The 23,767-nt window shown below is 44.1% G+C and overlaps 1 protein-coding gene across 1 annotated transcript; it reads left to right on the top strand.

Moving 5' to 3' along the window:
• The first annotated feature begins 17,071 nt into the window (after positions 1–17,071).
• LOC130277587 (2-epi-5-epi-valiolone synthase-like) lies at positions 17,072–20,820 on the top strand. The gene is made up of 5 exons (XM_056528289.1): positions 17,072–17,262; positions 17,810–18,437; positions 18,658–18,891; positions 19,352–19,604; positions 20,644–20,820. The coding sequence occupies exons 1-5, from the start codon at positions 17,072–17,074 to the stop codon at positions 20,724–20,726; spliced, it is 1,389 nt and encodes a 462-aa protein (XP_056384264.1). The 3' UTR covers positions 20,727–20,820.
• Positions 20,821–23,767: the final 2,947 nt, after the last annotated feature.

The following is a 23,767-nucleotide window of genomic DNA, read 5'->3' as shown; positions in this document are numbered from 1 at the left end:
CTGTATGAACCTTGTGCATCTCTGCTTCCCTGTATGAACCCCGTGCATCTCTGCTTCCCTGTATGATCCCCGTGCCTTTCTACGTCCCTGATTGAACCCCGTGAATCTCTGCTTCCCTGTATGAACCACATGAATTTCTATGTCGCTGTAAGAACGCTTACTGTCCATACAGTGATGTTCATACCTGTACAAACCCTGTACATTTCTATGTCCTCTTTATGGGGCTAATGAACACACCATGAAAAAGCAGAAGCCAGCCCGTGCAGTTCTTTCCCCCCCCCCCCCATCCCCCCCCCCCCATTGCAGCCCAAGGAAACCTGCATTGTACACAGAACACTAATATATATATATATATATATATATATATATATATATATATATATATATATATATAGCATTATACACAGCACATTAATATAACTCAGCCCTGGTTGGGATACACTGGCATACACACAAAAGGGACTGCAACTCATAGCATGTGTCATTCAGGAGTCTTCAGTCTGTGGTATAACACCAGCATGCTGCCTCTGTAGTCTCCTGGGAGTTGTAATTCACCAACACCTCTATTGTCTTAGTAGTCTACTGGGAGTTGTAGTTCACCACACCTCTATTGTATCTTAGTAGTCTCCTGGGAGTTGTAGTTCACAAACACCTCTATTGTCTTAGTAGTCTCCTGGGAGTTTTAGTTCACCAACACCTATATTGTATCTGAGTAGTCTCCTGGGAGTTGTAGTTCATACACCAGTGTTTCCCAACCAGGGTGCCTCCAGATGTTGTAAAACTACTACTCCCAGCATTCCCTGGTTGGGAAACACTGGCATACACACACACATAGCAGGGACTACAACTCTCAGCATGTGTCATTTAGGAGTCCCGCCCCCCCCCCTCACACATAGAAATCATCCCCAGTTTAATACCTATTCCCCTGCAGTCTATACAAATCCCCATTCCGTGTAATATGTCACCTCACACATAGAAATCATCCCCATCCCGTGTTATATGTCCTCTCATCCCCAGCCCATGCAGTGCAGTATGTCTCCTTCACACATAGCAGTCATTATGGAGGTGAGGAGCTGTGCATGTTCCCTCTCCCCTCACCCGCTCTGTGTTTCCCCCGTGCAAACATGAAACCTCCCCGTGATAAATTAGGTCCTGTGTGTACAGAGCGGGGGAGGAGCTTTTCCCCTGTGAAAACATGAAACCTCCCCGTGATGAATTTGGTCCTGTGTGTACAGAGCCGGGAGAGGAGGAGCTTTTCCCCCGTGAAAACTTGAAAGCTCCATGTGATAAATTAGGTCCTGTGTGTACAGAGCAGAGGAGGGGAGGAGCTTTTCCCCCCGTGAAAACTTGAAACCTCCCCGTGATAAATTAGGTCTTGTGTGTACAGAGCAGGGGAGGGGAGGAGCTGTGTATGGGGGAGGGGAGGGGCTGTGTACGTCCTCATTCTCCCCCTGTCCTCTTGTATTATGCAGAGCTGCGCTCTCGCTCTCTCCATCCTCCGGGAGGGGGGGGTTGAGAGGGCGTGGCTTAATTGTCTGCAGACGTGCGGTGAAAAAATCAAACCCATGTCTCTGCCCTCCACATGCGGTGAAAAAATCAAACCCATGGCTCCTCCCCGCTCTACCCTCGCTCCTCCCCACTGTAGCTTCGGCAAACTTGCTCCTCCCCCCTCTAGCTTCGGCAAACTTCGGAGAGGGGTGGTCCGATTTTTTGGTGAATTTTTCACCTCACACCGGCACACCATCCCCTGCATTTCTCCCCTTCCCAGCCTGCGCGCCTGTGACTCACTCATGGCACCACAGATGGGAGGGGGACACTGTGTGCGCAGTGCGCAAGTACACACAATTCGCACGCAGGCTTCCCTGCCCCCCTGCCCTGCCGTGATTCACAGGCGCGCAGGCCAGGGGGGAGATATAAAATTAAAATGACCTGCTGGAGCCCGCGGAACCCCTGGCATTTCTCAATGGATTCCCGGAGTTCCGTGGAACCCGGTTGGGAATCACTGGCCTATATATACACACACGCCCTCACAAGCTCCTCCCCCAACAACAAATGTAACAACTTAATGAGCTATGCTCATTAGCAAATACACAGTAGCAAACACCTTAACAAATTCCTTACCAGTTCTCAAGCAAACACCTGAACAAATTCCTTACCTGTTCTCAAGCAGCGATCAGCAAAAACATAGATGTTGCAGTTGAAAACTCTAAGTCAGTCTCCTGCAATATCTCTTCAATGCACTTAGAATAGCAGCACTTTGAATAAGTAGCTAATGAATAGCCTTTGAATAAGCATTGCACAGAAAAACAGCTTCATAGCAGTGATTCAGCACAAGCCAAAATCACTGCAGAAAAGCACTGACAGGGAAGGGAGAGAGAAAGTACACTTTTGGGTGTAATACACAGCAACTCTGAAGTTTATAGGGGCCAGTTAGGCTGAGCACTAAAAGCCATTGTCACCTGCAATTATTGCCTGAAAAACACTGTACTGGGCTCTACTACACAGCTATTCTGTACTGCAGCAGTAGTGTACAGCAACTCTAAAGCTTATAGGGAACAGTTAGGCTGAGCACTAAAATCCATTGTCACCTGCTATTAGTGCCTAATAATACTGTACTGGGCTCTACTACACAGCAATTCTGTATTTCTGCAGTTGGGTGCACAAGAACTGTAAAGCTAACAGGGGCCAGTTAGGGTGAGCACAAAAAGCCATAGTTACCTGATTACAGTCCCTAACACAGGTTGCGTAGCGGAGCTTATTGTCCTCTCATAAGTGTAACCTGTACATACACAGGGGGTGTACGTTTTTTCTCCCCCGTAAAAATAATGAAAATCCAGCCAAAGCTAGACACTTGTTTTTGTAGCCTAATACAGAGAGTATTGTCCACCTCTCATAAATGTAAACTTTACGTACACCTACGTGGTGTCCTTTTCCCGGAAAAACTAATTTTGGCCTAGTTACTGTGAAAGGCCAGCCAAAGCTACCCATTTTTTTCTGTAGCCTTATACAGTTTGTAGTGGAGCGCATAGTCCTCCTCTCATAAGTATAAACTGTACGTACACCTACGTGGTGTCCTTTATATATTTTGCTGTAAAACTAATTTGGGCCTAGTTACTGTGAAAGACCGGCCAAAGCTATACACTTATTTCTTTAGCCTTATACAGTTTGTAGTAGAGCGCATAGTCCTCCTCTTATAAGTTAAAACTGTACGTACACCTACGTGGTGTACTTTTTTTTCTCCTGAAAAATGAATTTGGGCCTAGTTACTGTGAAAGGCAAACCAAAGCTACACACTTGTTTTTGTAGCCTTATACAGTTTGTAATGTAGCGTATTGTCCAGCTCTCATAAGTGTAAACTGTGCGTGCACCTATGTGATGTCCTTTATATATTTTCATGTAAAACTAATTTGGGCCTAGTGACTGTGAAAGGCCAGACAAAGCTACACACTTGTTTCTGTAGTCTAATACAGTTTTAAGCGTAGTATAGCGCATTGTCCTCCTCTCATAAGTGTAACATATATGCACTCAGCTGGTGTATAAGTATGTCAGGCAGAGAAGTGCTAGGACGAGCACAGAGGAGTTGCAGAGGCCTAAATTCATTAGACACAGGCAGAGGTCGCAGCAGAGTAGGGGCGTGTGGCAGCAGGAGTCGCAGCGAGAGTCGCAGCGAGAGGTCTGAGCTGCCGGTGTCAGCTAGCAGTCGTGTCTCAACCAGCAACCCAGCAGCCGTGATTGATTGGTTCACTCGATCATCCACTTCATCCTAAGTGACATCCAACACCCCCGGTCAACAGTCGGTGGGTTCCTCATGTTGGTATGGCCCTCATGCTGCTGCTGCCACCTCCAAATTGTCTCCTCATGCTGATGTTGCCACTTCCAGCCTCTCTTATTGTGCTGCCATATGGTCTCCTCATGCTGATGCTGCCACCTCCAGGCTCTGTCATTGTCCCGCCATATGGTCTCCTCATGCTGATGCTGTCACCTCCAGGCTCTCTCATTGTGCTGCTATATGGTCTCTTCATGCTGATGCTGCCACCTCCAGGATCTGTCATTGTGCCGCCATGTGGTCTCCACATGCTGCTGGCACATCAAATGAAACTTTTTAGGTTAATCTATTTGCAATCTTCAATTTAAATTTTACAAAATATCTTTAATCCTTTCAATTGTGAGGCCCTATGGTCTCGTCAGGCTGTTGCCAGCTCCAGGCTGGGTCATTCTGCCAGTATATGGTCTCCTCATGCTGCTGCCACCTCCAGGCTGTGTCATTGTGCCACTATATGGTCTCCTCATGCTATTGTCACATTAAATTAAATGTTTAAAATTTTAATCTATATAACATTTTCAATATAAACTTTACAAAATATCTTTAATCTTTTCAATTGTGAGGCCCTATGGTCTCATTGGGCTGCTGCCACCTCTAGGCGTTGTCATTGTGCCACCATGTGACTCCTTGTTATATTGGGTTTTGTGGTTATACAGTATTAGTTCAAAGTAAACGCATTGGGCACCTGGGACAGTAAACTTGTGAATCTAATCAAAATCTTCAATTTAAATTTAAAAAAATTCTTCAATCTTTCCAATTGTAAGGGCTCTATGGTCGTCGTCATATAGTACCTGTGGAATTACCACAAGAATCCAATGAAACAGGTTGGAGCAATAACAATGAACCATAACTATTTAAATGAAACATTTGCACTTTCACAGTCGTGGGGGGCGCGTAGAGGCAGGGGCTGGAACAGGTGGTAGCTTGCCTCGCCGAGGACCTACAGCTCAATTTTAAGATACAAGTACAAGCTTTCTCACTGCAGCCACTTCTACCTTTATGCGCCTACTTATCCAACGGCACAGAAGCTGAATATGCTCCTGTCCAAGTTGCTGGTACTGCAGTCCCTCCATTTTCAAATGGACACTCAGAGCATGGGGGTGCACTGAGAGGCAAGGGCTGGGACAGGTGATAGCTGGCCTTGCAGAGGACCGCCAGCTCGAATTTAAGATACAAATATGAGCTTTTTCACTGCAGCAACTTATACACTGCAGCAATTATCCACTTTTGGAGCTGGAATTACCGCGGCTTCTGGCACCAGACTTGCCCTACAATGGGTCCTCAAAAAAGGTTTTAAAGTTTGCTCATTCCAATTACCAGGCTCTGTCATTGTGCCGCTGTGTGGCAGTGATTCTAATAGCGATGCCTGTAATCTGCATGTCATACTGATAACAGTATTATTTCTCTAACACAGCACACGACAAGGCACAGTGTTCTACACCCCTTTTGAGGCTCTCTGTAGCCCAGAAATAGCTGTTTTTAATAGCGATTCACAGCGAATAAATTTGGTACGAACAAAGTATTTTCGGAAAATTCGGCAAATCGGACGAATCAAATGTTTCAAAACTTTGCTCATCTCTAACTTTGTCAATCTGATGGGGGAGCAGATAAATCTGTACACCAAATGGGGCGTGGCTGGACACGCTAGCGAGAGGAAGCATGGTATGAGAGCTCCCGCTGGACCGGACTGAAATCGGGCGATTCTGAAGGTTATGGGGGGCAGATCTAGAGCCAGACAGAAGAAGAAGCGTGCTACACCCTCTGTGCCTCCTTCTGACACCATTACCCGCTATTTGCTCCCTCCACAGACCGATAAAACTGACCTGGCTGCGACGCGGCCTCCGGTAGCACTGCCTCATCAGCTGCAACACGCAATGGAGCGGGGGATTGAGACGGCCGCTTCCGCAACCTCGGCGAAACAGACCCCTGCTGCTGGAGTGGACTGCACTGCCAGCTACCCGTCTAAGACCGGAGACATCTCACGGGACTCTGCCGCCGGAGCTACCTGCGCGACGCGCGCGACGCCACAAGTAAGTGCCGGCGTCTCCCTCAGGCCTCAGAGCCTGGCTGTATTACAGCCTTTGCAGCAGGCCCTTGTTGCTGTGACACAGCTTAGAGACCCAGCGTGTGCCCGCGCTGCGCAGACCCCAGGCTCCCAACACCGCACTCCAGGAGATCAGCCAGTGACCTCTCCCCCTCCTGCTACCACATACCCACCTGGGCACTTGCCTATGACTGCCAGCCCGTCCAAGCCAGGACGCCAGTCTCCAAAGCAAGCGGACGCCATCCTGCTACCTGCCTGCAATCGCCCTTCAGTGACACAGATGGGGGCTACTTCCATGCCGGCTGCTGAACATCAGTCTGTGCGACATGCGAGGATATCCTCCTCTCCTGCTTCTGACAACCGCTTGGACACACAGCCAGAACCACCGACTCTCCCTGTCCCCAATCACCAACAGGGGACACACCCTAAATCTCCCACCACCACAGTAGTGCAAACTAAAAACACGACATCTACTGCAGCTGTCGGTGCTGACCATGTGAGCAACCACTCAGTCAGCCCCCCACCACCTTTGTTGTCCCCTGCCACCAGACAGCCTGCTCAAAGAGGGACTCAGTCCATGGACACTATATCTAAGCCGACAACCCAACCTGACTGCTCTGACCTAGTAGGTGAACCACATGGTGATGGCTGGTACCCTGTTGCAAGAAGTCATAGAGTACAAAAAGCAGCGAATGAGATACCGATTAACGACCCGCCAGTGATGACCCAGTCACCTGCAATCCCAGACAAGGTCCCTGGCCCTCCCGCTCGTGACATTACTGAATGGGCTAATGAAATGTATTCTGATGGCTCTGACGCCGATAGAGACTCACAAGACTCTTCTGTTGATAGCGACGCCCCCGAATACTGGGTTAACAGCCCACCTACAAAGAAAAAGCTGTTCAGAACCCCGTTGAAAATGAGACATAACAGACGCCGCTCCCATGGCCATTTATCTTCTGAGGACTCTCACACCCCAACTGAGGATGCCCCTCAACGCCATGAGGCCCCTGAGATGCTATCCTCGTCTGCTGATACAACACATAGATTCAATGGATCGGCTCCCAACTTTGCGCTTACTCCGGAGATGGCGATTTCGACTCTACAGGGACACCCTGAATTGCAGGCCCTCTTAACCCTTATCCCCACCAAGGCGGATTTAGCCACTATGGCCGCGGATCTCAAACGTGCCTGGAACCGTGATCTGGAACCTGTTAAAACTGAGGTATCTACCTTGCACCAAAAAGTCCAGAGTTTAGAGGACTTCCGATCTAATACTATATCCCAACTCCAGAAACTACAAGACGCCACGGCGAAATTGACACTGCATCAAACCCAGACAATAGATCATTTGGACGATATAGATAACAGGAACCAACGCAATAACCTCAGGATCAAGGGTCTCCCAGAGTCGATCCTGCCCCAAAACACATTGCAGCGCGTCTTTAATGAACTGCTGCAGAAGCCGCCTGACTCCCCTATAGAACTGGATCGGGCACACAGGGCCCTTAAAGCTAAGCATCCTGATCCTAAAAAGCCCAGGGATTTTATTTGCAGAGTTCACCACTTCCTCCAGAAGGAAGCGATAATGAAGCATGCTAGACAGGCTAAAAATCTCTCATATAATGGGTCCCCGATACAAATTTATCCTGACCTCTCTCTCCGAACCCTCCGCCTGAGAGCCTCCTTGAAGCCGTTGCTGTCTCTGCTACAGAATGCTAAAGTAATTTACAGATGGGGCTTCCCTTTTTCTCTGATCGCAAAATATGGATCCACGATGTCCACACTTAGGAGGCCTGAGGACTTGCCTGCTTTCCTTGGAACCTTCCGTCTCCCACCGGTCAGCTTACCTGAGTGGGAAGCTATGTTCCTGTCCCCTTTACCTGCTACAACACAGCACCCTGCTGACCGATCTCTGAAAGACCGTTCATCCAGCACCCCTACCACTGCTCCGCTGCGGCACAGCACAAAGCGTAAAACTTGAATTGTCGTATATGATACTGATGTTACACTGTCTGCAATACTCTCTACTATTGTTTGTAGTTTCTCTATGACATACCTACCTGATATATGATGTTACTGAATTATTAGTGGTTTGCACCCCTGTGGTTACTGATTTCCCACCCTCTTAGACTTACACTTCTACTGTGTTTAAAGAAGCGCTTCCACATCTCACTGGTTGTCACACTCACTACTCGTGGTTTCCAATCTATATCCAACATGCCCATGACCACAGATTATAATTGTCTCCTCTTTTGACTGTAGTTTTGTTGTATTTAGCCCGTCCCATTAGCGCTTCTCCCCCTCCCAATAGGATGAAGCTTTTTTTAGTTGCCAATAGGTCCACGACATGGTCCCTAAATGCTAGCCTCTCTGGCTTGTCTATTGCGTTACCCCACTAGCATGTGCTTCGGACTGGTTCCGTTGTCACTTCTGACCCTTATGGTCTACTCTTTTAGTTCCTCTGCTCCTGTGCCTGTGCAGGAGCTTTTCTTTCTTTATCTCCCTCCCCACTCCTACCTTACTTACCTCTTCTCATTGATGCTTTCTCTTCCATGCAGATCAGAGACCTCGGACGCTTTCTTGCCTGGCGGACCGGACCCTCCACCTGTCCATAGACGAAACGGTGAGTCTTGGCATATCCACACTGATCCTGATGGCGGTTGACCTCCACATTACTACTCTTAATGTTAAGGGTTTCAACACCCCTGAAAAGCGTGCTCAAATATTGTACTCCTTACATAAACAGAGATCCCATATTATAGCCCTACAGGAAACATACTTCAAAAAGGACCACCTCCCCACTATACCTTCCAGACACTACGATAACTGGCTACACAGTGTTAATTGATTCTAGCACTAAAGGAGTATCCATAGCCTTCATAGAACTCTCCCCATCAAAATTCAGTCTTCCCTGATAGACATTGATGCGAGATTTGTCTTTGCCAATTGTCTCCTCGAGGGACGTAATCTGACAGTGGCTTCTATTTACGCTCCGAATCATAATCAAATCTCCTTCTTATTGAGGACTTTAGAAAAACTCTCTTCCTTTGCCACTGGTCAGATCCTCCTGTGTGGGGACTTTAATATCCCTCTTTTCCCCCATGTGGACACCTCGTCAGGACACTCGTATATTTCACACAGTAAACTTAGGGCCCTTAGACATAAATTGCATCTACTGCAGTTAGCCGATGCTTGGAGAGCCTTTATCCCACAAGGCCGAGACTATACCTTTTATTCGCACCCCAGACAAACTTACAGCAGAATAGACTACATTTTTTGCTCGCACTCCCTACTCCCCTCCTTTAATAAGATCACGATTGGTGTTGTCTCTCTGTCTGACCACGCTCCAGTCCAAGGCACGTTTACGCTTCCGGCGTTGGCCAAGCCCCATGCTTCTTGGAAACTCAACAAAACGCTACTATCCGACGCCCTCTGCATCCAGGAGCTGAAGTCGGCGATCCCCCTATTTATTCAAGACCACTCATCAGACCCATCTTCACCGCTGCTCAAGTGGGAGGCTTTGAAGTGTGTCTTGAGGGGCATATTGATGAAGCATGGGGCTCGGCTGAAGAGGGAAGCCTCGTCTAAACTTGCATCACTACACCTAGAACTCCACTCTCTAGAAACACAACACAAACAACGGCAACAAGACTCGATCTACCGAGAGCTTATCAGAGTCAGGAGTGAACTGTTAGAGTTGCTCAATAAAAAACACCATCACTATAAGCAGTTAACAGGTAAACTATTTTATGAATGGAGCAATAAATCGGGGAAGATGCTGGCGAGGGCCCTCAGGGCAAAACGCTCGACCCTCTTTATTCCCACCATTCACACTCAGAGGGGCGATCCTACCCACCTCACTCCGGAAATATTAGAAACTTTCAGGAAATATTACTCAGACCTTTATAACCTTCCCAAACCTGCCGCTCTCACCTCCTACACTAATTCCCAACTCTCCTTACAGGACTACTTAAATGACACGGCATTGCCCACCCTGACTGCTGATACCATCTCGGACTTGGAGGCTCCGTTCACCCCTGGGGAACTTCACGCTGCAATTTCTGCCCTGCCTGCTGGTAAGAGCCCGGGGCCAGATGGCTATACTGCCAAGTTCTACAAGGCCCTCAGGGATGATCTGACCTCCACACTCCTGACGACGTTCAATACCATCTCCACCACCCCCTCAATACCTCAGGCCTTTCTTGATGCCTACTTAACGGTCATCCCAAAAGATGGAAAGGACCCTTTGCAGTGTTGTAACTATCGCCCCATTTCGCTCCTTAACACTGATACAAAACTCTTTGCAAAATTACTAGCTAATAGACTGGCCCCCCACATGGGCTCCCTTATCCACCCGGATCAAATGGGCTTCATCCGATGAAGAGAGGCAAGAGATAACACTCTACGTGCATTCTCCGCAGTGCATTACGCGCGCTTACAAAACTCTCCTCTATTCTTGCTCTCTCTCGACGCGGAGAAGGCCTTTGACCGAGTGGATTGGGAGTTCCTGGAATCGACATTGCGACAAATAGGGCTGGGCCCATTGATGCTTGCCAGAATTATGGTGCTGTATTCTTCCCCCCAGGCTAGAATCAGAATAAACGGACAGTTGTCGGCCCCTTTCAACATTTGCAATGGTACGAGACAGGGGTGCCCGTTGTCGCCTCTCCTTTACGTCCTCTGTATGGAGCATCTACTCAATGCTATATGCTCCAACCCAGATATTAGGGGCCTCTCCTCTCCATTGTATGGTTGCAAATGCTCAGCGTACGCTGACGATGTCCTTCTGTTCCTCTCTTCTCCACTCACAACTCTTCCCTCTCTTCTTTCCACGATAAGACAATATTCGAATTTTAGCAACTATAAGTTGAACCAATCCAAGAGTGAAGCTCTGAATATCACGCTGCCCCCCCATTTGGTCACTCACATCTCATCCACCTACCCTTTCAAATGGCAGAAATCATCGCTCAAATACCTTGGTGTCCTTGTCCCTAGGGACCTGGCTACTACTTTCCCCCTGATTTTTCCCCCATTACTCCAAGTTCTGAGATCAGACTTATCAAAATGGGACAAAAAAAAATTCTCATGGATAGGCAGGGTGAATATTTTTAAGATGAACGTCCTACCCCGCTTACTTTACCTATTCACCTGTATCCCCTGTCACATCCCCCGTTCATTCTTTAAAGACCTCTCTACAATGCAGTCAGAATTTGTATGGAACAGGAAGCACCCCCGACTGGCGAGGACTGTGTTATATAGGCGCAAGAGAGAGGGTGGCCTTGCTTTGTCAGATTGCCTCTCATACTACGCAGCAGTAATATTAACCAGAATACTTGACTGTTTTCACGGTCAATCCACTAAACAGTGGGTAGATTTTGAACACATGGTCAGTGGTGTGGACATTAGGTCGACTCTGTGGACTAGAAACCCACCTTCTTCCTTGCGCCCATTCGATCTCCTCCCGCTGGTAACGTCCTCGATACTACGAGCACACCAGACCTACTTAAAACATACACCACACTATTCCCCTGATAGCCCACTTATGCCCCTGTTTGGCAACGAGTCCTTCCCACCAGCACTAGCATCCGCTACCTTCTTGATGCTTAAAAAATCAGACTATACTCCACTAGCCTCCTTGCTTCAGACCACTGGCCTGAAGCCTCTCTCGGAAATTCTAGGTGACAAACTCCCTTCTGCTTTACACAGGTTCCAATATAATCAACTACTACATTTCTATAATCTCTAACAAAACCGTCTTATGCTTTCATAGACAATTGACCCCATAAAAAACCCTCTGCTCGGCCTCCGCTCCTGTCCCACATGCGGTCGGAACTCTCTACGCATTGCTTATTGAGAAACACTCTGATGCCCCCCTGCGGTATCGAGCGGCATGGGAAAGGGAATTGCAGTGTGCTATTCCCGATGAGGACTGGTCTCGAGCCCTACGCTATTGTCATAAATCTAGTGTCTCATGCAAGGCACAGGAAACTAATTATAAAATCCTCACAAGGTGGTACAGGGTTCCGTCGCTCTTGGCACGTATGTATCCTCAGGTTTCCGACACATGTTGGCGGTGCGGACGTTTGAAGGGGACGATGTGTATGACCACTGCTGGCTGCTAGTTAAAACTGTCACCGATAGCCCTCCACAACCCGACGTTTCGTCAGCTCACGCTGACTTAGTCATGGGAGCTGACGAAACGTCGGGTTGTGGAGGGCTATCGGTGACAGTTTTAACTAGCAGCCAGCAGTGGTCATACACATTTACAAGGGATACTTTGTTTTGACTGATACTAATAAAGCATTAAGTTTTAGGGGGGATTTCCAGTTTAGGGTTAACCCCTTGGGGGGCTACCCCTAAAGGTTGTTGGTACTATTGTATGCCCTGAAATCCCTCAGGGAGTTTTGTTGTTGGTTTATACTTTCTGTAATGGTGTCACATGTGGTGCTTTTTTTTTCCCCCCTCAAAATGTATGTAACCGTCAGCTACTGATATTTCATAGGCCTCAAATGCAAACAGACCTCTATGACTCCTGAGCCTTGTTGTGCGCAGGCCCAGTCCATTTGTGGATCTACACTGCTCAAATAAATAAGGGGAACACTTCAAAAATATAATGTAACTCCAAGTTAATCGCACTTCTGTGAAATCACACTGTCCACTCGGGAAGCAACACTGATTGACAATCAATTTTACATTGAAATTATCTTGAAATTGAAATTATAGGCAATTAGCAAGACACCCCCAATAAAGTAGTTGTTCTGCAGGTGTTGACCACAGACCACTTCTCAGTTCCTATGCTTCCTGGCTGATGTTTTGGTCACTTTTAAATGCTGGCAGTGCTTTCACTCTAGTGGTTGTTTTGTCCCCACATGAAGGCGAATGAAGGTGTAACTGATAGTGGCTGTGTGACTTTCCTACCTTCATATCCAAGCAGTGGAGCAGACCGGACCGGCAGGAGCTCAGACAGATGGATTCAGGCATAGACACAGTGATGAGAATGAATGTGGGTTTATTTGACCCAAAAGTAGTGACAAGCGGTGATACAATACTGAAAATGCTGTAATAGTAGCAGTGGTATTGATTCTGTACTGTATGAGTCTTTCCTGATACTGTAGAAACTGTTGAAACTTCTGCTGTAACTTCTGCTGGTCAAAAACTGATGCCTTCACAAGCCCAGAGATGAATGTCCAGTCACACAGAAAGCAGACTTAAAACTAAAAATGCCTGCAGGAAGTGAGAGGGACCCAGGCTGCCTAGCAACCACTCAGAAAGAAAAACTTCATCAACAATGAACAAGAGCAGTGGCATTCAGTGCACAAGTTCTGGCCAGCAGATGGCAGCAAAACAAGAAAGCATAGAAACAACATAGTGATGGGATAATTGCAATAGACAATTAGATAAATGTGAGGAGAACAGCACAGTGGTAGCATGAGACGGAGTCTACAACCCACACAGGTGGCTAAGGTAGTGCAGCTCATCCAGGATAGCCCATCAATGCAAGCTGTGGCAAGAAGGTTTGCTGTGTCTGTCAGCATAGTGTCCAGAGCATGGAGTCCCTACCAGGAGACAGGCCAGTACATCATGAGACGTGGAGGAGGCCATAGGAGGGCAACAACCTAGCAGCAGGACCGCTACCTCCGCCTTTGTGCAAGGATGAGCAGGAGGAGCACTGCCAGAGCCTTGCAAAATGACCTCCAGCAGGCCACAAATGTGCATGTGTCCACTCAAATGATCAGAAACAGAGTCCATGAGGGTGGTATGAGGGCCCGACGTCCACAGGTAGGGGTTGTGCTTACAGCCCAACACCGTGCAGGCCGTTTGGCATTTTCCAGAGTACACCAATATTGGCAAATTCGCCACTGGCGCCCTGTGCTCTTCACAGATAAAAGCAGATTCACACTGAGCACATCTGACAGAGTCTGGAGACGCTGTGGAGAACGTTCTGCTGCCTGCAACATCCTGCAGCATGACCGATTTGACGGTGGATTAGTAATGGTGTGGGGTGGCATTTCTTTGGGGGGCGCACAGCCCTCCATGTGCCAGAGGTAGCCTGACTGCCATTAGGTACCGAGATGAGATCCTCAGACCCCTTGTAAGGGCATATGATGGTGCAGTTGGCCCTGGGTTCTTCCTAATGCAAGACAACGCTAGACCTCATGTGACTGGAGTGTGTCAGCAGTTCCTGCAAGAGGAAGGCATTGATGCTATGGACTGGCCCGCCCGTTCCCCAGACCTGAATCCAATTGAGCACATCTGGGACATCATGTCTAGCTCCATGCACCAACACCACGTTGCACCATAAACTGTCCAGAAGTTGACGGATGCTTTAGTCCAGGTCTGGAAGGACATCCCTCAGAAGACCATCCATTACCTCATCAGGAGCATGTCCAGGCGTTGTAGGGAGGTCAAACAGGCACGTGGAGGCCAGACACTATTGAGCCTCATTCTGACTTGTTTTAAGGACATTAAAGTTGGATCAGCCTGTAGTGAGTTTTTCCACTTTGATTTTGAGTGTGACTCCATATCCAGACCTCCATGGGTTGATAAATTTGATTTCCATTGACATTTTTTGTGTGATTTTGTTGTCAGCAACTATGTAAAGACGAAAGTATTTCATATGATTAGTTCATTAATTCATAACCAAGATGTGTTATCTTAGTGTTCCCTTTATTTTTTTTGAGCAGTGTATTTCCATTCTCAGGAGAAAAGTACACCAAAATTTGTAACCCAATATCTCCCATTGGGGTAACACTTGCATTTTAGTCTAAAAAATAAACATTTTCATTTTTACAGCCCAGTGTTCAAAAAAACCTGTGAGGCGAAATACTCACTGTACCTTTTGTTACGTTCCTTGGGGGCATAGTTTCAAAACTGAGGTCACTTGCTGTTTTTTTTTTTTACTTTATGTCAGAACCTCTGCTATTGCAGTGCAAATCACCACTTTAGGCCTCAAATGTGCTCAGTGCTGTCTCACTCCTAAGCTTTGTTGTGCACCCAAAGAGCCACATATGGGGTATTTCCTTACTTGGGAGAAATTGGGTGCTACTAATTTAGGGGCTGGGGGTTCTCCTGTTTTCCCCTTGTGAAAATGAAAAATTTGGGGTAACACTAGCATTTTTGTGTTAAAAATCTAATTTTCCATCCTAACGGGCCACTGTTCAAAAAACCTGTGAGGTGTAAGTACTCACTGTACCCCTTGTTACATTCCCTGAGGGGCATAGTTTCAATATTTTGGTCACTTGCTGTTTTTTTTTGTTTGTTTTTTTACTTTATGTCAGAACCTCTGCTATTGCAGTGCAAATGACAGAGCATTTTACATCCACATATGGGGTATTTCCATACTCAGAAGAAATGGAGTTTTAAATTTTTGGGGGCATTTTCTCCAATTACCCCTTGCGAAAATGAAAAATTTGGGGTAACACCAGCATTTTAGTGTTGAAAATCAAATATTTCATTTTCATGTCCAAATTTTACAAAAAGTTGTCAAACACCTATATGGTGTTAAGGCTCACTGTACCCCTTGTTATGCTCCTTAAGGGGTGTAGTTTCCAAAATAATGTGCCATGTCAGGTTTTTTTTGCTTTTCTGGCACCATGGAGGCTTCGTAAATGCAACATGCCCCCCAAAAACCAAAACAGCAAAATTCTCTCTCCAAAATCCCAAAAATTGCTCCTTTCCTCCTGAGCCATGTTGTGCGCATGCAGAGCACTTTACATCCACATATGAGGTATTTCCATGTACAAGAGAAATTGGGTTACAAATTTTGGGGGGCTTTTTTCCTTTTACCTCTTGTAAAAATGAAAACAAAATGGATCTGCAAGAACATGTTAGTGTAAAAAAATGGAGATTTTGAGTTTTCTCCTCCACTTTGCTGCTATTGCTGTGAAACACCTAAAGGGTTAACAAATGTTCTGAATGTCATTTTGAATACTTTGAGGATGCAGTTTCTATAAAAGGGTCTATTATGGTGGATTTCTTACAGAAACGCCCCTAAAATCCACTTCAAACTTAACTGGTCCCTGAAAAATTCTGATTCAGAATTTTTCATAAAAAATTTGGAAAATTGCTGCTATACTTTAAAGCTGTATAATGTTTTTAAAATGTAAAAACATGTAAACTTTATGATGCCAAGATGAAGTAGACATATTGCATATGTGAAGCAATATATAATTTATGTCAAAGTTAGAAAAATGCTACATTTTCTACATTTTCATGAAATTTTGGAACTTTTCAGAGAAATTATGCAGGTATTGATGAAAATTTACCACTAACATAAAGTAGAATGTCACAAATAAACAATCTAAGAATCAGTATGATAAGTAAAAGCATCTTAGAGTTATTAATGCATAAAGCGACACAGGTAAGATTTGCAAAAAAAAGGGCTGAGTCCTTAAAGTGGTATTCCGGCCATAGACATCTTATCCCCTATCCAAAGGGAAGTTGGACTGCTGCTCCAATCTCATTACGCCCCCTTCCACAGATGTGAATTGAGGGGGCATGTCATGACGTCATGAGGGGGCGTGGCGTGACATCACGTCTCCAATCTCGGAAACTCAGAGGTTTCCGAGATGGGAGCAGCAGCCCGGCACAAAATACAAGGTGCTGCAGTGAGATCATGGGGGGTCCAAGCGGTGCCCCCCCCCCCCCCACGATCAGACATCTTATCCCCAATACTAAAAAAGTATAATTTGAAAGTATATTACAAAAATTAATTTTAGCTTGGGTCTCTAGAGCAAACATGAACTAAATAACTGCACATGTTCTGATGTATTGATTGTATTGCCAAGGATAGGGGGCTTACTGATATAAGCCTGTCATAGGCATATACAATAGGTCTCTAGTTCTTCTCATTGATATCCTTCAGCCTTTTCACCAAAGCTTCTTGTATAACTCAGGATTCACATTCTGTCAGACAAGAATGAACTGCTAAATCCCTTGGAGGTATCCACCATACAGCAAAGTGTCAGTGAATATTAGTTACACAACTTGTCTTTCTGATTAGATCATCACTTTTTCCCACCCTCGTGATGTTATACAACAGTGGTTTTATAAACCATAGGCAGGTGAGAAGCTCTCTCCATGGCCCCTCCCTCATAAAGCTACTGGATGCTTAAATACTATATAACAGCTCCATTTCTGAAGCTCTAACAAGAGTTTTCAGAAGAAAAACCTAGTTATCATTTACTACCAAGCTAACAGAGATGCCTGCCGGAGAATTGTATACTGTTGCACCTGTCAGAGGGGCAACCAAATCTGACACTGCAGAAAGCAGGACCAAGCAGAAGGAATACCAGCTCATACAGGTTAAGAACACTTGGTGTTGTGTGGAAAATGGACGAGAAATTCCAACTACTTGGAAAGAAGATCAAGTGATTGTTTCCCAGGCCAAAATGTAAGTGCTTAAAAAAAAACGAAGACTGACATTTTGAAATAAAAAAAAAGATTTTCTAAAATATTTATTTATAAATGTGTTATTCTCTTTTATATAATGTATTTATTTTTCTAATTAGAATTAAATTCAGCACAACATTGGAAAAATTCACATATTTTTATATAAAAGAATGTATAATTCATGAAATACCCTGAAATCTGCACTAAGTAACCCTAATATTCTAGGAAAGGGTCCAAAAACACTTGATCATCCATTTGTTCAGTTCTGACAATTTAATTTTGATTTTCAAAAGCAGTTTGTTCAAAAGCAGGTACATTTTTATTAAAATAATTAATTTTAATTTTTTCAAAAAAAATTAAATGTCAGCATTTTGATAATTTATTTAATATTTCGCCATTTTAATAAAATGAATGAAACAATAAGAATAATTGAAGCAAGTTTCATACATGTTCATTTAAAGCCATGATTAAAGAATATAGAATAAAAAAAGTTTGCTTGTTATATTTACGGTATGTTTTTTTTTGTTGTTGTTTGTTTTTGTAAACAGAGGTGAGGCTGTAACTGAGTCTGGAGTCTCTTGGACAGTAAAAACACCCATTTACTTCTGCTATAAAGTTACCGAAACCCAAAATCTTCTAGATCCCACTAACATGACCTTACTTTACGGTCATTTGTCTGATCCACAAGAAGTTCATGTCTACCAAAAGAAGATCCAAAAGCGATTCATTGTGATGGACATGACTGTGGAAAAGTTATATGGTTCCAAAGTCAGAAAATATTTTGAGGCCAATAATGTAAATTATAAGCTCCTTTCTCTCCAGACAACAGAGGAAACTAAGTCAATGGAGCTTGTCTTGACCATACTAGAAGAAATCCACAAATTTGGAATTGAAAGACGCACCGAACCAGTCATAGCTATCGGAGGTGGGGTGTGCTTGGATATTGTTGGTCTTGCTGCCTCTCTTTACAGGCGACGAACCCCATACATTCGTGTTCCCACAACACTTCTGTCTTATGTGGATGCAAGTGTGGGTGCAAAAAATGGAGTGAATTTCTGCAACTGTAAGAACAAGTTGGGAAGCTACACTCCACCAGCAGCCACCTATCTTGATAGATCCTTCATTCAGACCATTCCACGGCGTCAAATTTCTAATGGTCTTGGAGAGATCTTAAAGGTAATAACTTGATTTCTAGATATGTATTTTTATGTACAATAGATATTTAACGTTTTCTTCTCTTGGGAGAAGACGACTGAAGATCAGGAGGAGAACAATTAGACTAACGTTTATAAGAAGGGATGGGGGAGTGAAACAAGAATTAATGTGGGAGGCGAAGAATAAATCTGTTAATGTATGTTTGTCTACAAATGAAAAATTTTACATTTTTGTCTTTCAGATGGCTTTAATGAAGCATATGGGGCTATTTGAGCTTCTGGAAAGCCATGGGAAGTATCTTTTAGACACAAAGTTTCAATCCAGGAATGGTCTTGTTAGCCATGGAGATGCTGCTCTTACAGCCACAAGACTGGCCATTCAAACAATGTTGGAAGAACTTGCTCCTAACCTGTGGGAGGATGATCTTGAAAGATTGGTGGATTATGGGCACGTCATAAGCCCAGAGCTTGAAATGGTAAATATTAGTATTATATTATAATTGTAATAACTAAATATAGGAGGGGGGCACCATTGACTAGCCAAAAAAAGATAGAGTCTACAAACAGTGTCTCTTTCTCTGGTGGTCCTACCTATTCATTTTGTTGGGAACAGTGTATTTCCTCCTTTCACCGGTGTAGGCATTGCAATGGAAATAGACACTTTGCATTTGTCTGCTTACTTTCATCCATATATAGAAGAGAAATTGACATGATTTATGAATTGCAAATATATACACACGATATCCTTGCTGTGGTGCAAAAAAAATCTTTAGGTTTTTATGCATATTATCTCACACTGCTAGCATCTCAGCTCAGGAGGTAATATAGACAGTTTAATTGAGATACATAAAAAAATGACTTCTTTAATGTATTTTCTATACAGATAATGTAATAATGAACCCACATATTTACTAATGTGTCACTTTTTTTCCCCAGAAAGTCCTGCCAGCTCTAATGCATGGAGAAGCTGTGAACATAGATATGGCTTTTATGACATATGTGTCTTATGAAAGTGGGCTTATCACAGCTGAAGATAAAAGGCGTACCATACAGTGCATGAGAATCTTGGAGCTTCCTGTTTGGCACAAAGATTGCACTCTTCCACTAATAAAGAAGGCATTAGATGAGAGGTTCAAGCACAGTGGTGGAAAACTGAGACTTCCTCTTCCTACTGGACTTGGAATTGCAGGTACATTTAAAAAATAAAAAATTACATTTTTACCGGGATCATGAAATAGGTACAATGGAGACAACCAGTGGAAATTGCAGTGAAAATTTTTTTTTTAGCAAAATGGTCCTCTCTAAGGTGAGGGTCATAAGTAAATGGGAATAGAAAATCTACATAAAAACCTAGACTACAAATATCTAGAGCAAGAAGAGAGAGGAGTCCAGCGTCCGATAACTGAGAGGATGATATTTATTTCACCAGATGGTCATAACAGGAACACAAGGTACAGTGACGCGTTTCGGCCTTACAACAAGGCCTTAGTCATACATTGGTATGACTAAGGCCTTGTTGTAAGGCCGAAACGAGTCACTGTACCTTGTGTTCCTGTTATGACCATCTGGTGAAATAAATATCATCCTCTCAGTTATCGGACGCTGGACTCCTCTCTCTTCTTGCTGCTGATTTTGGGCGAGGTCCACGCCCTGTCCGTGCGCACCTGGGGTGAGCTGAAGCACTGTTGTTTCTCTACAAATATCTAGACTACATTTGTTATGTCTGTATAGAGACTTGATCTAACTACAAAATTCTACTTAAAAGGCATATAAAACATAATAGTCTTGGTTAAAATGCAATAAATCTTAACAATCTCCAAAAACAAAAAACACACATAAAGTGGGAGCTGGTTCACTACCACCACAATGATATGTGTTACAACCTAATCAATGGTCCAAGTTGGGTGATCAATCCAACTCTTGGATCAGAGAAACGTACTCAAAATACAATGCTCCCAGATCACTAAACGCATTTTATTCGCGGCTCAATGTGACATCATCAGGAGGAGAAACGCTTCCAGAGTTTCTCCCCCTGATGATTTCATGTTGAATATATCCTTGAATGTATCCTGAATTATGAAGTATGGGGCTACACCCTAAATTATCTGTTTGCAATATTTAGAGACTAGACCTATAATATTCTGGACATAGTAGTCATGATATATACCACTGGTTCTGACTGAGATCTTTATGGATAACTTTTATTTACCTATATTTTATATCTACAGAAATATTCAACAATGTAAAGGAAGAAACAATTAAAAGAGCTTTCGAGAGGTGGACAAAAGAATGCCAAGAGTCATCAACCTAGATCAAGAATCTCCTGAATGATGTGTATGACAGGACTGAAGTTCTAAAGACATTTAGAAAACAGCTCAGTCTTCATCTTATAACATCTTTTATAGTAGACAGTAGAGGGGCAAACAAATAGATTGGTCTTCTTAATTGGGTTGTGCATTGCAATGTGGTTACAAGCGAAAACTGGTAATTGTTATCAGATACTGGGAGTATGTTACATACAGAATAGGAGTACTGCCACCTAAGTCTATATACCATATGGTATAAGGAGATGAGAAATTAAGTTGAACCAAACAAAAATTCAGTGCAAAAAATTGGCCCAATTTGGAAGCAATCTACTTATGATGCTGGGGTGGTTTCTCACTTCTAGTCATAGGATCAAATGCATGTTTTAGTGTCTATGCTGGCATAGGGACTGATTTAAAAAGGCCACACAAGCCCAAAATTCACTGACCTCTTGGAGTAGAGTAGTGGTGATATTTGTAACTATAAAGGAAATATACAGTATAATATACAGTGGTCCCTCAACATACGATGGTAATCCGTTCCAAATGAACCATTGTTTGTTGAAACCATCGTATGTTGAGGGATCCGTGCAATGTAAAGTATAGGAAGCTGTACTCACCTGTCCCCGCCGCTCCGGACTGTCACCGCTGCCCTGGATGTCGCCCTCCATCGCTGTCGCCGTGTCCCTGTGGTGTCCCCGATGCTCCAGGCTTCTCTGCTTCCCCGGGATCCTCGCTCTCTGCTCTCCGTCACCGTCATCACGTCAATACGCACACACGCCGCTCCTATTGGATGACGGGACAGCGTGGAGGGGATCATAAAGAGGATGCTCCGGAGCCCCGAGGACAGGTAGGAGACCATCACCGGAGCACACAGGGCACCATAAACGGCTATCCAGCAGCAGCTGAAGCAGTCCGCGCTGCCGGATAGCCGTTTATGCCATAACCCTGACATACAAAAGCATCGTATGTTGATGCTGCCTTCAACATGCGATGGCCTCTGAGAGGCCATCGCATATTGAAATTATCATATGTCGGGGCCATCGTAGGTCAGGGGGTCACTGTATATGTATGAACATGCTGGAAGGCATGGGGTATTGTATTATTTTTGTAGTGAATTCCAGTGGAATGTGGGTTTGCAAAAATGGTGTAAATGCTAATGTAGAACTCAGCGAAAAATATATTTTTTTGTATATTGAGGTAGACTACAAGAAACAGTATTTTAAACTGTTTGACTTTCCTCATGTATTGAGGACGTATGGAGAAGGTGCCATGAATGTTGGACAACTGTTTCCTTTTCTGAGGAAGCCATTACATTCTGGTCAAAATGGTCCTGGATTCCGCCACTATATCCAAACTCTTGAGTTTAGATTACCCTGGTTGATAATATCACTTAGGGACTTCAGATCATCAGAGGCATGGTAGTTGCCAAAAATACATATATTCATGTCTCACCCAGCTATGATAAGAACATGACTAAGTTGCAAAGTGGTCATGTGATATTCAGATCCAATCATGTGCTGTTTGCAGCAACAAAATTCAATTTTTTTTTCTATTTATCTTTTCGCTAACTATACATTTAGTTACAAAATTTGTGTTTGTCATCTGCTTTATGGTAAAAAATAAAAATAAAAAAAAGCACACTCCTGAATAGCAACCACCTTATTGACCTATGTAATCTCAGGAAAATTAATATATATGTTACTGATCATGATGTAACGCATTTGGCTTTGAGATCTAAAATATTTACAATATTTTCTTGTACCGTGGGCCAACTCTCTTTTTATCAACTAGAACGTTGACACAATTCCCAATTGTCTCTTTATCCTCAGGGTTGTATAGATAAGGAAGGGTCTGTTTGTTGTCAGTTGTCACAATGTACTATTATTCTGTATTTACAATGGATGGGGTTGATTTGTTTACAAAATAAAATGATTGAAGATAAAGTACAAATGGTCTGGTGTTTATTTGATTAGGGAACTGGGTTATCCAGGAAAAAACTTTTTTTTATATATCAACTGGCTCCACAAAGTTGAACAGATTTGTAAATTAAATATAACAACAAAGGCACGTGTGTGCACTCACCGCTCAGCGGAGACAGCTCGGCTTGAAGGTTCGGCCTACGGAAGGCTGGGTCACAGCATCGGTGCAGTTAAGTGGGCGATTGGAGGCTACACCGGCTGTTTCACACGTGCATGCGTGCTTCTTCCGGCCTCAAGAAGCACGCATACACATGTGAAATAGCTGCCGTACTCTCTCAGCGCCCACTTACCTGCACCGATGTTGTGACCCAGCCTTCCGTAGACCGGACCTTAAAGTCAAGCTGTCTCCGCTGAGCGGTGAGTGCACGCACTTGCCTTTGTTGTAATATTTATTGATACGTCATCTTCTTCATATGTGCACCCCGCAGGAGACCTTGCATGGGCCACTCATGCTATGTAACAGTCGTGCTACAGGTGCAGTAACACTTTAGAGTGCCCTCTCCATTTCTGGTATTTTAAATTATAAGATTTGTAAATTACTTCTATTAAAAAATCTTAATCCTTCCAATAATTATCAGCTGGTGAAGTTGAGTTGTTCTTTTCTTTCTGGCAACAGTGCTCTCTGACATCTCTCCTTGTCTCGGGAACTGCACAGTGTAGAAGAGGTTTGCTAGGGGGATTTACTTCTACTCTGGACAGTTCCTGAGATAGGTGTCATCAGAGAGCACTTAGACAGAAAAGAACAACTCTACTTCAGCAGCTCATAAGTACTGAAAGGATTAAGATTTTTTTAATAGAAGTAATTTACAAATCTAAAAAAAATGGGGTATGTGCAGCTCACAATATAAATTAATCGAGGCTAAATGGAAAGTATTTACGCCAAAAAAATACTAGTACAAAATAATATATAAGGAAAAAAAGGGGGGGTACCAAATGCCTCTAGACTAATACCATAAAATGGTACATGATGATGGAATTACAGAAATCGGACTGTGCTTCACTTTAAATGATGTACAAATTTAATATAAAAAATATTACAAATAAGACATAAAATAAATAATGCAAAT

The sequence above is a fragment of the Hyla sarda genome, chromosome 6 (assembly GCF_029499605.1).
Source record: "Hyla sarda isolate aHylSar1 chromosome 6, aHylSar1.hap1, whole genome shotgun sequence".
Lineage (NCBI taxonomy): Eukaryota > Metazoa > Chordata > Amphibia > Anura > Hylidae > Hyla > Hyla sarda.
The sequence above is the reverse complement of the archived record's forward strand: the minus strand, read 5'-3'. Positions and strand labels throughout refer to the sequence as shown.